This window comes from Lolium rigidum, chromosome 5 (genome assembly GCF_022539505.1).
Source record: "Lolium rigidum isolate FL_2022 chromosome 5, APGP_CSIRO_Lrig_0.1, whole genome shotgun sequence".
Lineage (NCBI taxonomy): Eukaryota > Viridiplantae > Streptophyta > Magnoliopsida > Poales > Poaceae > Lolium > Lolium rigidum.
The window spans coordinates 27,843,794-27,861,721 of record NC_061512.1 but is presented as its reverse complement, the minus strand read 5'-3'; the positions used below and the strand labels follow the sequence as shown (position 1 = coordinate 27,861,721).

Sequence of the window (17,928 nt, the reverse complement as noted above, 5' to 3'; positions counted from 1 at the left end):
CAGAATCCTCGGCTCCGGTGCTCGATCTCCAAATAATCATGAAACATGCAAAATAGATGAAATAACATAAGTATTGTGTCCCAATATGAAATATATCAATGAATAACAGCAAATTATGATATAAAATAGTGATGCAAATTGGACGTATCACGCGCCAGCCTGTGGTGTGGCACCCTGTGGTGCCCCACAGGTCATCCTCTGGTGTTCCCAGGTGCCTCGTCGAAAAATAGGACCAACGGTGTAATTTTCGCGAATTTTTGAAAACTTTGAAAAATGCACATTTCTGGGTATTAAGTTTATTATTACTGGCCAGAAATTTTTTGAAATCTCAAATCAACTAAGAAACTTTGCAAATTAAAAATGCTACAGCAACTAAAGCAAGTGGAGGAAGAAAGAGATGTTGTTTACCTCTTCTATGCATATAAGATGTATTTGTTAACAAGGTTGATCAAGTCTTGCCACCAAATAAATTTTATATAGCATATGAAGAAATAAACCTAAAATCAATCATGTTACCTTGAATTGTATTGATATGGATCCAATCACAAGAGTTTGATATTCTTCTTTAGGCTCATATATAGGACAATCGATGGTTCCCACTTTGATAGTTCTCACATGAGAAATTGTATTAACTCCGCACGCTTTTTCAATCCTCTTGGGGAAATAGACGGTGTGTTCCTTATCATCAACATTGAAAGTAACCTTTCCTTTATTGCAATCAATAACAGCCCCTGCGGTGTTAAGAAAAGGTCTCCCAAGAATAATAGACATATTATCATCTTCGGGCATTTCCAACACAACAAAATCAGTTAATATCAAGCGATTATTAGTAACTTGAACAGGAACATCCTCACATATACCAACAGGAATAGCAGTAGATTTATCAGCCATTTGCAAAGATATATCAGTGGGTATCAACTTATCTAAGTAAAGTCTCTTGTATAGAGAAAAAGGCATAACACTAACACCGGCGCCCAAGTCACATAGAGCAGTTTTAACATAATTATTCTTAATAGAACAAGGAATAGTAGGTATACCTGGTCGCCCAACTTCTTTGGAACTTTGCCATTGAAAGAGTAATTAGCAAGCATAGTGGAAATTTCCTCATTGGGGATTTTCCTTTTGTTAGTAACAATATCTTTCATATACTTTGAATAAGGAGGCAATTTAATAGCATCAGCCAAAGGGATTTGCAAGAATAAAGGTTTCATCCAATCACAGAATTTATTATAGTGTTCCTCTTCCTTTGATTTTAGTTTCTTAGCAGGAAAAGGCATTGGCTTTTGCACCCAAGGTTCTCTTTCATTACCATGTTTCTCAGCGCTAAAATCTTCCTTAGTATACTTTTTATTTTTAGCATGCTTTTCAGGTTCTTTTTCAACCTCTTCTTTATCAAGAGTATCATTCTTATCATTATCTTTATCATGTTCATTACCACTTTCAGTTTCAGCATCAGAAATAGAAATACTATTAGGATCATTAACAGGTTCAGAGGATTCTACAACATTTTTATGTTTCTTCTTCTTTTTCTTAGATGGAGCACTAGTTTTAGTTTGTTGAGAATCTTGTTCAATTCTTTTGGGATGCCCTTCAGGATACGAGAGGATCCCGGGTAGAGACACCACCTCTAGTTGTTACTTCATAAGCATGTTTTTCTTTAGCATTATTTCCCAACAAGTCATTTTGCACTTTAGTGAGTTGATCAATTTGAGTTTGAATCATATGAAAATGTTTAACAAGCATCTTAACATCATTGGAGGTTCTATCCACAATATCATGCAATTGACTAATAGCTTGAGAATTTTCCATTAAATGATTCTCTACTCTCATATTAAAATTTTCTTGCTTAACAATATAATTATCAAACTCATCTAAGCATTGCGCAGGAGGTTTTGAATATGGAATATCTTCCCTAGTAAAGCGCTGAAGGGAATTTACCTCAATCATGGATGAAGGGGGAATTATCTCACATATATCTTCTATTGGAGGTAGATTCTTCACATCTTCAGATTTAATACCTTTCTCCTTGAGAGACTTCTTGGCTTCCCTCATATCTTCATCATTCAATTTAATTAAACCCCTCTTCTTCACTATTGGCGTTGGAGTTGGTTCGAGCGTAGTCCAATCATCATAATTCCGGCCTATTTTAGCCAATAATTCTTCGACGTCGTCCGGAGTTCTTTCCTGAAAACACAACCAGCACAACTGTCCAAGTATGCCCTAGACTCAATGGTTAGTCCACTATAAAATATATCAAGTAAATCATGCTTTTCTAAATCATGGTCGAGCGAGCTCTAATAAGAGAGCAAAATCTCGCCCAAGCCTCGGGCAATTTCTCTTCATCTCCTTGATCAAAATTATAAACTCTCCGCAAAGCAGCATGTTGAGCACTAGCAGGAAAGTATTTCCGGAAGAAAACAGACAAGCAATTCTTTTGGACTTTTAATAGAACTAGGTGGCAAACTATTATACCAAGTTTTAGCGTCATCCTTTAATGAGAATGGAAAGATTTTAGCAACAAAGTAAGTACGCTTCTTAACATCATCGAGAAAACAAGCTACTCAAAGTAGATAACTCAGTCATGTGTTCAACAGCATTTTCTTTTTCAGTACCACAAAAGGTGTTTTCTCAACAATAGCTATATGAGATAGATCAAGAGAAAAATCATAATCTTTATCCCTAATGTTTATAGGAGATGTGGCAAATTTAGGATCGGGAGACGGTTTATATCTAACGAGTATGTTCTGCAAGCAACTTTTTAATTTTTCTTGCATCAGTAGTAGCATGGCATTTTTCAATAAAATCATCATCAAGTTCCACATAATCTTCATCAAGATCATCACTAGAGTATTCAAGTTCGGGTGAATTAACGGGTGTAGTAGCATCGGGAGTTTCAGCATTTTCAATTTGTCTAGACCTAGCAATTTTAGCATCTAGAAAAGTTCCCAATGAACCACTATCATCAAGCACAGCAGAAATATTATCAATATTATGAGAGTTTTCAGATTCAGCGAAGTACCGAGCATTTGAAGCATGTGGCGGTGAAACAAGTTTATCAATCACGGATGGTGAATCAAGAGCAGCGAGAGGTACTCGAGTTGTACCTTTTCTTGTAGTGGATGGTAATATGGCGACCTTAGTATCGCGAGGTTTACCCATGATGGAGAATTTGCAGCGAACAATATCAATCCAAGTGAACTTCCAAATAAAGCTATGCTCCCGGCAACGGCGCCGGAAAATAGTCTTGATGACCCACAAGTATAGGGGATCGCAACGGTCTTCGAGGGAAGTATTACCCAATTTATTGATTCGACACAAGGGGAGACAAAGAATACTTGAAAGCCTTAACAGCGGAGTTGTCAATTCAGCTGCACTCGGAAACAGAACTTGCCCGCAAGAGTTTATCGAGTAGTAACAGTTTTATAGCAGTAGCGGTAGTGAAATAACGAGTAGCGAGTAACAAAGACAGCAGTAGTGATTTTAGTAAACGAGCAGGATTAAAATACTGTAGGCACGGGGATGGATGACGGGCGTTGCATGGATGAGAGAAACTCATGTAACAATCATAGCAGGGCATTTGCGAGATAATAATAAAACGGTGTCCAAGTACTAATCAATCAATAGGCATGTGTTCCAATTATAGTCGTACGTGCTCGCAATGAGAAACTTGCACAACATCTTTTGTCCTACCAGCCGGTGGCAGCCGGGCCTCAAGGGAAACTACTCGGATATTAAGGTACTCCTTTTAATAGAGTACCGGAGCAAAGCATTAACACTCCGTGAACACATGTGATCCTCACATCGCTACCATTCCCTCCGGTTGTCCCGATTTCTGTCACTTCGGGGCCATTGGTTCCGGACAGCGACATGTGTATACAACTTGCGGGTAAGATCATAAACAACGAATATCTTCATGAATCAATAACATGTTCAGATCTGAGATCATGGCACTCGGGCCCTAGTGACAAGCATTAAGCATAACAAGTTGCAACAATATCATAAAAGTACCATCTACGGACACTAGGCACTATGCGCTAACAATCTTATGCTATTACATGACCAATCTCATCCAATCCCTACCATCCCCTTCGGCCTACAGCGGGGGAATTACTCACACATGGATGGGGGAAACATTGCTGGTTGATGGAGAGGCGTTGGCGGTGATGGCGGTGATGATCTCCTCCAATTCCCCGTCCCGGCGGAGTGCCAGAACGGAGACTTCTGGCTCCCGCGACGGAGTTTCGCGATGTGGCGGCGTTCTGGAGGGTTTCTGGCGACTTCGACTTCTCCCCGTGCGTTTTTAGGTCGAGGCGAATAAGTAGTCCGAAGGAGAGCGTCGGAGGCCGACCGAGGGGGCCACACCACAGGGCCGCGCGGGCCCCCCCCTGGGTCGCGCCGCCCTATGGTGTGGGGCCCTCGGGCCTCCACCTTACTTGTCCTTCTGGCTCCGTCAGTATTCTGGGAAAATAGGCCCTTTCGTCAAAATCCCGAGGTTTTTCCTGAAAGTTGGAATTCTGCACAAAAACGAGACACCAGAACAGTTCTGCTGAAAACAGCGTTAGTCCGTGTTAGTTGCATCCAAAATACACAAATCAGAGGCAAAACAATAGCAAAAGTGTTCGGGAAAGTAGATACGTTTTGGACGTATCATGGCGGCGGTGGCGGTGGTGGTGGTGGTGCTTCACCTACACCTCCTTCACGAGGGCCGACGCCGCCCCCCAATTCACCTCCGGCGGGTAAGCAGCCGCCGCCCCCTAGTCCGCCCCGGGCGAGTAAGCGTACGCCGCCCCCAATCCACCTCCGGCGAAGAAGCGTAGCAGCAGTCCCGGATTATTAACCCGGACCCTTACGTACCTAAGAAAACAAAGGTACCGGAGCCATCATCGAAGCCTCTCCCCACGAGGCCTTGGGAATGTAGTGCCGAGGAAGTCGAGGCGGGCGCCGCTCGATTCGGAGAAATGGAAGGCGAGCTGCAAGAAGAAAAGAGAGCCCGAGCCCAAGCCGCATTTTCCGATGAGCAAAAGAAGTGGGCTAAGTCATTTTTGAACACACCGTCCCAAGCCGCAAAGAATCGCGCGACGACTATGCACGTGAACTAAAGAATCAGGCACGCATATTCAAGGAGAAGAAAGAGAAGGCCGATAAAGCGGAATTACAAAGTGCACAAAGCGGGAAACGAGTTGTTGCCCAGCTCGGGGAACAAAGTAAACAATCGATTGCCCCGCTTATAGTGACAGCCGCCGGTCCGGATGCCCCGAAATCATAGAAGCTGCGGCAGCACAGGGATTGACTGTAACGAGTGCCAGAGAACAAGCGGCCAACTTAGTATTACTCTTCGTGAACTGTTAGGCCTTGATGAGGCGCCAGTGCAGGAGGTAGTACTTACATATGTGAAGAATGGGCCTCTCGTCGAGCCTGCGCAGGAAGAGGATCTACCTCCACAAATGAGAGGTCTGCTGAAATGGTACAAGGGTTACATAAAAAATAAAAACGCCAAAGAATATATTTTTGCGGAAGTTGGATATGAGCATCACTTCAAACAGTTACTCTGTAACAAATTCATCCGAGTGAATTGTTCCAGCTTTTCAATCTGCGCGAGCTCGACAAATCTATCATCGGTTGCTACGTTACGTAAGTGATTTATTTCTACCCCATCTCGTTCATATTGCCTGCACAATATATATGTCCTAACTATATTGTTGTGTCCGCTATTATACATGCAGATTGAAGATTAAGGAATGCGAGTAAGGAACATCCATGATGTTGGGTTCATTGACCCACACATCGTTAATGGATATACGTTACAGCATCACCCCACCGACGTGGAGGCAGACCTGTGGCAGTTTCTTACAAAGCAGCAACTCAAAAGTGATATTCTATTTCCTTACCATTTTTGGGTGAGTGTTTATGTCTTGAGCACATTCTCTTTTGTTTACTCCATGCATGGTATGTGGCCGGCTAATCGATGAGTCATGCATGACGTACTGTGCATGTATCGTGTCCGCAGGTTCCACTGGATTCTGCTAGTAATTAAAATTGACAAATCAGAATGTCTCATCCACGACTCTCCGAATATGGATGCGGCGAGTTGGGCCGACATGAGAAAAATGATTCAAAAGTAATTGTTTTCATTCATTTGCGCTCTATATCGATCGGCCTATTTCGTTCATTTCCTAATTAAGCTTCAAGTAATTAACTAATAACTCTCTTGTTCATTTAATTTTCTTTGCCTCGTAGGGTTTGGAGACGGTTCTCAGATACAAAGGTCGGTGAATTCAAAAAAGAGCTACATTTCATGCGGTCAAAGGCTAAGAATGGTAGCGATATTCAGCCACCGGAGACCAATCTATGTGGATACTATGTCTGTGAGATGATCCGGAGATACACCTCTAAGCGCGTTCCGAGTGATACCAATGCTCAGAGGAATAACCTCCGGATGATGCTTAGTCCGAAGCTCGCTTCCGACCACTTCAAGAGGAACTAGTCTGGATGGTTCGTGAGGGAAGTCCTCGATCCTAAAGGAGAACACCATTACGAGGACGTAGAACTATACATGCATTAAATTATGTATGGAAACTTGTTCAAACTTGTATATGGTCATCCGATGATATTGAATATATATTGTATATTCCTCTTGAATTCTTTTTGGTTCTAATTTCAAATTTGTTTGAAATTGTACATTCATATGCATGCATGTATGTAGTACCGTAGAATATGTGAAACTCCTTCAAAATTACAATAAAGCAAAAAAGAAATAAAACAATACAAATTAAACAAAAAACAGGTTTAGGGGGGGCAGGTTTAGGGCCTGCGGCGGCCTTTAGTCGCGGTCGGCCAGAAGAACCGCGACTAAAGGGCCTCCGCCCCGACGGTCGCCTGGCGCCCACGTGGACGGACCTTTAGTCGCGGTTCGTAAGCAACCGCGACTAAAGGGTGGGGGCTTTAGTCGCGCCTATTTGGTCGCGGTTGCGCAACCGCGACTAATGGCAGTTGCGAACCGCGACCAAAGGCCCTTTTTCCACCAGTGGTCACTATTTTCAATATAGCTTCAGTTGGTTATTTATTTATTTATTTAAGTAGTACTAATAAATATCGTACAAATTTGTCTGATTTTCTTTAGAACGTAGACTAAAACAGAATGCAGTGGTAATGTATTGAGCACTTTGCAAACAAGTATTTTTTTTTTACGGAGTTTCAGAATTTTTAATGATCTGGCCGAGTGCATTCTTCACTTTTTTTTTTCCTGGGCTGGAACCTTGACGTGGAGAAAACAAAATGCATTCTCTAAAAATTTGGCGAAACAGAAACAAAGAGACAACACAATTTTTATGTTAAATGTGACATGAGAACAATTTAAGCCTTAGCACGAAAGACGATCAAATATCTAACACATCGAAGCATAAGGGAACAAAATAAATCCCATTCAGGTCCGTTTCTGGTTTCAACAAATCGCGGAGTCGTGTTCTGTTTCCACCCGACCGCGCCGCCGCCGGCCGCCGGCCGCCCCCACGGCGGCGCTTGCCTCCTCCTCCGCCCATGCCCGCTCCTCGCGATTCCGGGCCATCCTCGTCGCTCCATCCGCTGGCCCTCTTCCTTCCGCAACATTGTGCCACCATCATCTAAACCCTAGCTACCGCTGCGCCTCATGGAGATGGCGATGGAAATGGAGGCGGGTGATCCTCCCGGAGTCGACGTCGACGTCATCAGCGACCTCCCCGACGACCTCCTCGGTGAGATCATCACCCTTCTCCCCACCAAAGACGGCGCGCGCACCCAGATCCTCGCCCGCCGGTGGCGCCACATCTGGCGCTCCTCCCCTCTCAACCTCGACTGCCGTGGCCTCGTCAAGCGTCGGATTCAACTCCATGATGTCGTATCACACATCCTCACCTCGCACCTGGGGCCCGGCCGACGCTTCATATACAAGTTCAAGTGCCTAAGTGCCTCCGAGTATGAGTTGCTCCAGATGAATGCTACCATGGACGAGTGGCTCCGATCAGCCGCCCTCTGCAATCTACAAGAGCTTGATTTATCCTACTACCTATGGTATCCACTGGAGGTACCAATCTCCCGCCTCTCGACCACCCTTCGTGTTGCCACCATTACAAAATACAACTTCCTTGACACCACCGTTCAGGGGCTTCGGTTCCCCCAGCTTAAGCAACTCACACTTGAAATGGTCAGAATCTCGGAATGTTCACTGCATCACTTGATTGCTGGGTGTCCAGCTCTGGAGCGCTTGCTGATTAACTGCAGCTTTGGCTTCCATTGCATCCGGATCAACTCCCTTAGCCTTAGAAGCATAGGTGTAGATGTTAAATGTCTAGGGTACAATGAGCTCAAGCTCAGGGAACTTGTCATTGAGAATGCCCCATGTCTTAAGAGGCTGCTCCATCTTGATGAAAGTGGTGACAACCTCAATATATCGGTAATCTCCGCACCTAAACTGGAGACCCTGCGCTACCTTTCCAACTTCACCAAAATCTCGTTTGGCTCAGCGGTTATTCAGGTAGCCATGCCTTCCGACTTCTTCCTTCACCAGGCTTCTGACTTGCATTCATGTGTGCAATCAGTTACATTTCTTCTGCACTTGTAATTGCCTCATGTTTTCCTACATGCTTGTTAAAGGGATTGTGCGTTGATAGCCTGCCGGCGGTGGTGCGGACTGTCAAGATTTTGGCTGTTGATATGCATGTTCTTTGTTTGGATACAGTGATTAAACTGATGGGATTCTTTCCGTGCTTGGAGAAGTTATACATCGAGGTGATGATTCTTCATTCATACTTCAACTGCTCTGTTCATCTCTTATGTTGTCAAGTGCTCATTTTATTTTTATTCTTGTCAGTGCTCTTTTCACTCATTTCAATCAGGGCCAACAAATGTGTGGCGTCTCCGCAAGAAGCAGAATCGTATCAGATATCTTGACATCCCTCTCAAGACAATTGTGTTGGAACAGTATCGAGGCACCAAGTCGCAAGTTAGCTTTCTGACATTCTTTGTATTGCATGCGAGATTGCTAGAGTTGATGACACTTGGCATCAGAACCACGGACAACTCTGAGGAGTTCTTGGCAGAACAACGCAGAAAGCTTCAGCTAGAGAACAGGGTTTCCACAGATGCTCGGTTTTATTTTACGACTGACAGATATATACGCAATTATTGGTATATCAACTACTTCCGTAAACTGGATTTAACTGATCCATTCGCATATATTTATATATATAGATGTTGAAAAGCTGGACTGGTTCTTTCGTCGAGTATCTTGTCTGTATTTTCTTCAGACTCTGTTAGTTCTTGTGCTTGTAGTGTTTCTGTACTATCCATATTATCGTGGAACCTTAATACCATCAACTCCTACTTACTGTCTAAAATTCGTATTGCTTGCTTTGTGTCCCTGAGATATGTGCTAAGGGATTAGTTGTTTCGAATTAATGGTTTTGAGATTGTTTTTATCTAATATTTTTGAATTTGATTTTGTCTTGTGCTGTGCAACTTATTATCTAGAATGTTCAGAATTTGTACTGCATATATTAGTTCAATTTTCCCTAGCACTGAACAGCACAAGTGATGTATCCAGACTTTGTACTATGACATTCTTGGATATACTTCTCTAGTGTTGAGGTCATTAGGTAATGACCTATGAATTTTAAGCTAACCTTTTCTGAGCATGGTACTAGATAAATTTGAGTGGCCTTGAGGCGAATCACATTCACAGGATGTGTTTATGATAAGTGATACATACAGTTAGCTTTAGTTATTTCTCTTGTTTGTTTGGAGAATTAGCTTTCCAATTTTTCGTCAGTTTGGACAATCACTAGTGTAATATGTGTTCTGATAACTGTCAATGTACATGGGCTTATCATGTTATATCTTACTGTCTTCTGGAACTTCCTCTTTTACTCAAGTAATGAAGATAGACATTCACTGTCTCTAAGGAAGTGGTTAATCTTTGTTTTATGTTGCCTATGTTCTTTTCAGACATCTGAATTAAGGCCAAACAGTTTGTGGTGTCGTAAACACTAGAAAGTGATCAGATGTCTTGACACCCGTTTGAAGACAGCAGTGTTGGAAAGGTATCGGGGCATTGAGTAGAAAATTAACTTTTGTTGCATTCTTTGTCTTCAACGAGAGATTGCTAGAGTTGATGACGCTTGGCATCAGAACTAGGAATAACAATGAGGAATTTTTGGCAGAACATCACAGGAAGCTTCAGCTAGTCAACAGGGTTTTCAGTGATGCTCTGTTTTACTTTACGACTCATAGATTTGTCCACAGTTGTTGGTATATGAACCATTTTCGTGAGTTGGATTTAACTGGTCCATTTGCGCATATATAGATGTTGAGGCTGGATTTGTTCTTTTGGTGAGTTCTTGTTGCTTATCTTGTTAGTGTTTCTTAAAACTCTACTTGGTGTTGTGCCTTAGTGTTTCTTTATAGTTCATATTATCCTGGAACCTTAACAGCATCTACTTCTATTGACTTTCATGTTGCTTTGTGTTCCGAGACTGTGCCAGGGGATTTACTTATTCGGAATTAAGCAGAGGATGTTTATTGCAGAATTTGATTTCTTTTGTATTGTCTAACTTATGATCCAGAATGTTTACAGTTCGTACTGCATACATTTAATTTCCCCCTGCGCTCCATGGCACAAGTGACAAATTGCATCGGTCTTCTTAGATCAAGAAATCTGAACTCTGTATTATGCTTTCAGTTAAATGACATTCTGGATAGTAGTCATTTGGTTCAAGAAGGCCATACTTGCAAATAGTTCTCAAGCATTCAGATCATTAAGCAATGACCTGTGAATTTCATGAGAACCTGTAATTTGTGGACATAATATGTTGTATCTTAATTGTCTCTTTCATCAAATAATTAAGGTAAACTTTAGCTTTGTTTGGCAGAATGTATACTTTGATGTTCTGTATGTGGTCTGCAGTTACATGTTTTGTTTCATGGGAGCTTGCTGTATCAGACTTTTCACTGCCCTGCTGCAGGGATTAATATTTGACCTGAAGTTAGATCTTGCTCGGTTAATATAATAATGTTATTTTGGGTGGTTAGTGTGGAAGGATAGAACGTGTTTTGGTGTGATTGAGAGCTGCGCATACATGGTTTTTCTGATCTCTATTTTTGATTTTGCTCTCTGAATGAGAAGAATCCTACTTTGGTTGCTCTTGCTGTTAACCACCAGTCCTAGCATATATGTGAAAGCGGAAACCCAAGCCAGGTGACGTCATATTTTCAAATTTGTAATCAGGGAGGAGCATTTTCCTCCAACGCTTGTGAATTTTGCACAATGCACCGTTTTGCCTATCTCTTATTTAGATTGGACTCTGAATGGCCAGTGCCTTATTTCTGCTTTTACCTGTTTCTGCAAATCGCCATGGTCTCTGGTTTAGTATGTGACAGTCAAGAAAAGCTCACATCATATGTTCCTTCTCTTATCTCGAACTTACAATTGTGGCTATATGTTTTTTGAATTCATCTCCTGATAGGTGAATTCATGAGATGACCTTGGAGCTTATGATTTTTTGTCTGCATGCCATTTTATCACACTTGTTATTTCGTTTTTGTTTCACCAGTAACTTCATTTTTACTCCCAATATTTCTTTTTTTGTGGTAAAAGAATTAGTTTGTGTTCTACTAATTATTTTATTTGTTTCAAGCAGCTAGGCATTTTTAATGTCAATGGAACACTCCTGACTGTAGTTAGGAAAGATCTGACAAGCTGCAACAACATTGAAAGAAAGGAGCATTTTTCAACCTGTGGCATGATACATTGTTAGACGTCATTTTATATCTGTCTGCGTATAGTGTTTAAGAGGAATTATATTGGATTTGTTTTTTGCATTGTTTCACAATCTACTACTCCCTCCGATTCATATTAATTGACTTCAATATGGATGTATCTAGAACTAAAATGTGTCTAGATACATCCATATTAGAGTCAATTAATATGAACCGGAGGGAGTAATCAGTTTCATGTACTATCCTTGGACAAAAATAATGTATTCCTGACTTTCTCATACAATTTGATCTAAATACACTCTGGGATTAGCGATCATGTGGTTCAAGAATGCTACACATGCCTTGCTTGTGTAGTGTTAAGATCACTGAGCAATATTCTGTGAAATTTAAGAATAATGAATGTTAATTCGTTAGACGAATAGTCAATTAATTACTGGGTAATTTGAGTGGGAATTACAGGACTTATGCTATGATAAGAGGCATGCTATTAAACTTTAGGGATGAATCATTCCTTTAGATAACTGTCTTTGGTTATTAATCGTTGCTTTGGAAATTACCTTTGCATGTTATTGTCGGTTTGATGAACCTCCAGTGAGATACGCCCTCGATCATTGTTTCTATATCTGTGTACATGATTTGTTATAGGCTTATCCTCCAGCTTGTTAGCTTTTAGAACCCTGACTGGTGTGTTAATAATTGAATTTGCAATTTTATACTCTCTCCTTCCGTAAAAGGATGTCGGAGATTTGTCTAAATTTGGATGTATCTATACACAAAATAGTGTCTAGCTACATCTAAATTTAGACAAACTTGCGACATCCTTTTATGGACAGAGGTAGTACATGTCTTTTGCTTGGGATCAATGCATGCTTCTGTAAGCTTTCTGCTCACAAACTGTCCATGGATGCCTCGCTTATTTTCATGGATTCTGCTCTTCTAGACAATGTTGATAATTCACTGCCCTGCAGCAAGCAATTCATATGCCAGTTCAAAATAGACTGATGTTTTGGTAACTCGATATATGTTTTGATTAAAGATCTGTTCTGGTTTCAGTGTTGATAGACAGAAACTTTTACCTATTGTGGTGTGATCTATTGGTGCACGTATTGACGTATACACGGTTTTCTCAATCATTTTAGTTATAGTATTTGCAGACTCTGAATGATTAGTACCTTACATTTGGAGTCTGTCACTGCAAAAAAAAAAAAAAAATCATGGTACTCCCCGTAGTTTATGTGATAGTGAAACAATGTCACATTCTTTTCTTCTTTTATCCGGAAGACGGATTATGCACAAATGCTTGAGTTTTGCTCCCCTGGGTGAATTGGTTTGATCTGCTTAGCAGATCCTGTGAAATTTGGTCCTGATACATCTAGTTTTTTTTTTCTCTTATGAATAGATGAATTGCAGGACGTGTTTTCTAAACCTGATGATACCCGTAGTACTGCTTTTTTGGGATGGGGAAGAATCTGTGGTATTGGTGTGTGTGACTTGTGATGATTCACACTCTTTTTCATGATCTAATTAGGCTAATCTCCTAGGATGTCATTTGTCAACAGCAATGCCAATGTTGATCCAAAACTAGTTGCTGACCTTGAGCGATCCATGCCCCTTTTTTTCATACTGAACCACTCCGTCTTACTTGTACAGCCAAAAATTTGAAAAATAAGAACTCGTATGGTGTACAGTGTGTGGACACCTAGCAGCGTGGCTTGTTATTCTGAAATGGTCTCAACAGTTATGAGCATGTTTATACTTTGGGATTCATGCAGTGAAATGTACTAGAAGCACTTCTTGTGTATATTTAGTTTTAATTCATTGACAGACAGGACACCAATGTTTTAAGAGCATCTCCACTCGTCCCCCCGACGAGGCCCCCGAGCGACGTTTTTTCCATCCGGACGGCGAAATTTGGCCCAGTCGCGCCCCCGGTTCCTCGTTTTCGTCCGGATTTGGCCCTTCATCCATCCGGCGAGCCCACGCCATCCCCGGCCCCCCGGGGTGCGCTCGGGGACTCCGGACGAAAGATTTTGGCGCGAAACGTCGTGTGGACCCGCGTAGTCGGCGACTGGAAAACCAAATCATGTCGATTTTCCCTCCAATTTGCTTGCATATCCCATTCCCTCCAATTTTGCTTGCATATCCCCATTCTCTCCCGCCGAAATCCCCCAATCTCCTCGTCTTCCAGCTCCAGTTCCTGGCGGCGCCTTCTCGTCCACCACCACTCTCCTCCTCGTGTTCTCTCGTCCACCACAATGCCGCCGAAGGCGCCGGCGAGGAAGATGCGGGCGAAGAAGACGAAGCCGCCGGGCATGTCGAACGCCGAGTGGGCGGCGGACGAGAAACGGCGCGAGGTGGAAACAAGCGCCAGGGCGGAGAGGGTGAAAAGAGCCGCCGCCAAGAGGACGGCGGCGGCGGCCCGAGACGAACAAGCGAGGCTGATCAGCATGGCCTTTAGCGGCGGCGGCAGCATGTTCCCCGGCCAATGGCCGACGCAAGGTACAACCGGTTCCCCGTCGTCCTTCTCCCCTTCGCCGTACTCGCCGTCGCCGACCGCCGTGTTCCAAGAGGGCGCCCACGTCCAACCGCCCAGGTCCACGACGTCGCCGCCCGAGCTTGACGTCGGCGGCGGCGGCCTGTTCGAGGACACCTCGCCGGCCCTGCGACGAGGGCCGCTGCCGTTCGGCGCGATGGCGGCGCCGAACGAAGAGGAGATCCACGAGATGATCACCTCCGGCTCCATGGCCGCCGCTGCGAGCCCGGGGTTCTTCATGGCCGCCGCCGCTGCGTGCCCGGGGTTCTTCACGCAAGAGGAGACGAGGGCGACGGCAGGCTGTGGCGGCGCGCAACGGGCATCGGGAGGATGTCGCCGACGGAAGCCAAGCCGTCGAAGAAGAAGACGAGGAAGTAGAAGAGCCAACTCAAGCATCCGCCAACCTGTCGAAGGGGAAGAAGAAGAGGAAGAAGGACTTGCCGCCTGCCGAACCGCGTATCAAATGGACGCCGAAGGAAGAGGAGTGCCTCGCCGAAGCTTGGATGACCGTGTCCACGAACGGCATAATCGGGGCCAATCGGTCGTTCGACACATGCGGCTTCGAGTGAAGCAGGCGTACGAGGAACGCAAACTCGTCGATCCCTACTTCAAGAAGACGAACATGAACGTGTACCGGGGAGAGAAGGCAATGGCCACCCATTGGGGGATCATGCAGACGGCGTGCAGCAAATGGCACGGCATACAGGAGGAGGTCATCAAACGGCCGATCAGCGGCCACGACTTGGAGCAAAAGGTATGCTCCTCCGACCCTGCATCACCGAGGTATGCTCCGCCGACCCTGCATTACCTGACCCGTATCGCCGTGCTCTTTTTTCCCCAGCTGCGCCGAGCTTTGGACATGTACACGGACGACACCGGCCTGCAGTTCAAGTTCCTCAACGTCTACGCCCGCCTCGAGAATTGCGAGAAGTGGAAGGAAATTCGCACGACCCTCTCGAAGAGCAAGACCGAGCAAGTACAACCCCGACGCTCCGGCGGCTTGCGCGGCGGAAGGGCGCCCGAACTCGGCCGAAGAAGCCGAAAGAGCTCAAACGGACGGACAATCCCGCCGACAGGATGCAGGCGTCGATCGACAAGTGCTGGGCCGACTTGAGGTCGCACGCCGACGGGAGGAACGACAAGTTCGACGGCAGGTGGCGGGAAATGCTCGCCAACCAAGGCGTCCGGATCGCCTCGCCGAAGACGACGGCGGCGGCGAAGAAGAGGAACACAGACTTGGCGTTCCTCATGGGCGGCGGCGACATGGAACCGATGGACGAGGAGACGAGGAATTGGTACCGGGGCCACCGCAGCGACATCCTCCGAGCCACTCCGGCCGGTCCTTCGTCGTCTCCGCCGGCTCCTACCTCGTCTACCTCACCATCTACCTCGTCGACCGCGGCTGCTTTGACGTCCACCGCCGCTGCTTCCTCGTCGCCCGCCGCGGCCGCTTCGGCCGCGTGTGAGGGAACTCGGTCCGTCGGACACCGCCGTGCCGGCCGGGACTGCCGACGAGCCCGTCTCCGTGTAATTTCCCTCCGATCGCCGATCTGTGGCTGATCCTTTTGCTCCTTTTGCCGATCAACTGGCCGTACTTGTAGCGCGGGACGGCGATTTATTTGAATTTAAACTCTATCCGCCGAACTCCGGGTGGACGACTGGAAATACGGTACTCCCGACGACTTAATTTCGTCCAATCCGGCGATTGTTTCGTCCGGATTTGGACGTGGGGAGCGCCAACGAGTGGGGATGCTCTAAATCCATGTTTTGCATCATCCTTTTTTTTTTGAAAACTGGCAATGTATTAATCAAATAACAAAGTTTTGGTTACAATCATCCAAAACCGCTTTCGACACGCAGGTCGGAACCGAGTTTTGTAACACACCACCACTCAACTCTCTACGACCTAATTGACAGAGCTCATGAGCTACAGCATTATAGACCCTGCTAATCTTAGCTAACACGACTTGTCTATCAGGGGGCTTCTTCAGTCTAAATTCCTTTGCTATAACACAAGACTCAGATCTGTCCATACTATCAGATTTAAACACCTCCTGTACTGCAGCACAGTCAGTTTCAATAATCAGATTTAAGGATGAATTTGCCAGTGCTAATTTAAGGCCTTCCAAGCATGCTACTGCTTCCCCTACAGTTGCTGAATTACAGTGAGAAATATAGTCCCATGCCGAGGCAATGACCTATCCATTATGATCTCTCAGTACAGCTCCCCATGCTCCCGTTCTTTCTTCACTTGAGAAGCTTGCATCTACATTGCACTTCACCCATCCTTCTTCCGGCTTCCTCCAAGTTTCTGTTGCCACCGTCTCCTTTGCCCTGTAGATTTCAGAATTTTGAAGAACCTTATCTTTGCCTTTCCTATTCGCTAAGTCTCCTCCCTTTGCTATTCCCTGCAAGGTAGCTAGATAGTTTTGTAAATAGCGGATGGAGTTATTAACAGAAGCATCTCCCTTGTCAAAAATTATGTTATTTCGGTGGTGCCAAGCTCTCCACCAAATAAACATCATTTTTTCCCTCATTTCTTTATCCAACTTATCAAGAAGTACTAGAACCCAATCATTGCCTGTAAAACCAAGCTCTTTCTCCTGAGGTAGTTTCCAGCTCTTGGCTAAACCTTGTCTCAATGCCATTGCTTTGGTGCACTTCATTGTAGCATGATACCCTGTTTCCTCTTCTCTCCCACAAATGGTACATGTAGGAAGCACATTAGGAAGTCTCCTGCTTCTATTAGCCTGCACCGCCAGACTATTAGTAGCAAGTTTCCAAGTGAAAATTTTTACCTTTGGTGGGACATTTGAATTCCAAATTGTTTTCCACAAAGGTCTGTCCCCATTTGTGTTCCTACTTGAATTAGGAGGGGTTGTGTTCCGTAGGTCCAGTGCCAGGTTATAAGCACTCCGGACAGTGAATAAGCCATCATCCTGGATGAGCTTGGCACGTCAGCTTCGTGATTGTGGACCACACGTGAATTTACAAATATGAAATATGAAAGAACGCGAGTATTCCCCAACGTGCACTTTATCTGTCACTTCAGTTCTCATATCACAGGACCAAATTTGTTCAGAAGACTGAGATTGTCCTTACCTGAACATAATGTGGGCAAGTATTGAATCAGATAAAGTTACAGTTTAGAAAGCAATCTGAAACGTATTTTATCACAAACACCTTCGCAGCCATCAACATGAAGGCCCTCCATGGAAGGATTGGTTCAGGCGCCACTCAGCTCTCATTAGGACTAAATAAATGTGTGACAACTGACAATCCACGCCCCAAGATTCACGGTAGGTTCCTTGGCGTTTTTCGCCCTTGCGCATCGGCTAGTGTCCTACCTCTCCGGCTTCGCCTGTCGCATGCCACTGACCGGGAGCTGCTACAGCCTATAGATGCCACATTTGACCACCTACATTACTCTTGGCGACCGAGAAGACTTTGGCATCACATGACCTCACAGCAAGAGCATGAAGTAGTAGCAGGAAGCAGAGATGCAGTGCCAAAAGCAAATGAGTCCTGCTATGCATACGATAAATCTCGTCCGATTTATGTACGATCTAACTTACCACACGCACGAGCAATTTGGCTTTTGGGCGCACTATCATGAGAAAGAAAGTACGTGGTCTATTCTCCCATGA

General features: G+C 44.5%; 1 protein-coding gene across 1 annotated transcript; it reads left to right on the top strand.

The window, feature by feature from the left end:
• The first annotated feature begins 7,651 nt into the window (after positions 1-7,651).
• On the top strand, positions 7,652-10,360 carry LOC124655779 (putative F-box/LRR-repeat protein At3g58880). Its single transcript, XM_047194625.1, has 4 exons — positions 7,652-8,509; positions 8,629-8,763; positions 8,846-9,162; positions 9,979-10,360. Coding segments are annotated over exons 1-4 (1,311 nt in total). The 3' UTR covers positions 9,980-10,360.
• Positions 10,361-17,928: the final 7,568 nt, after the last annotated feature.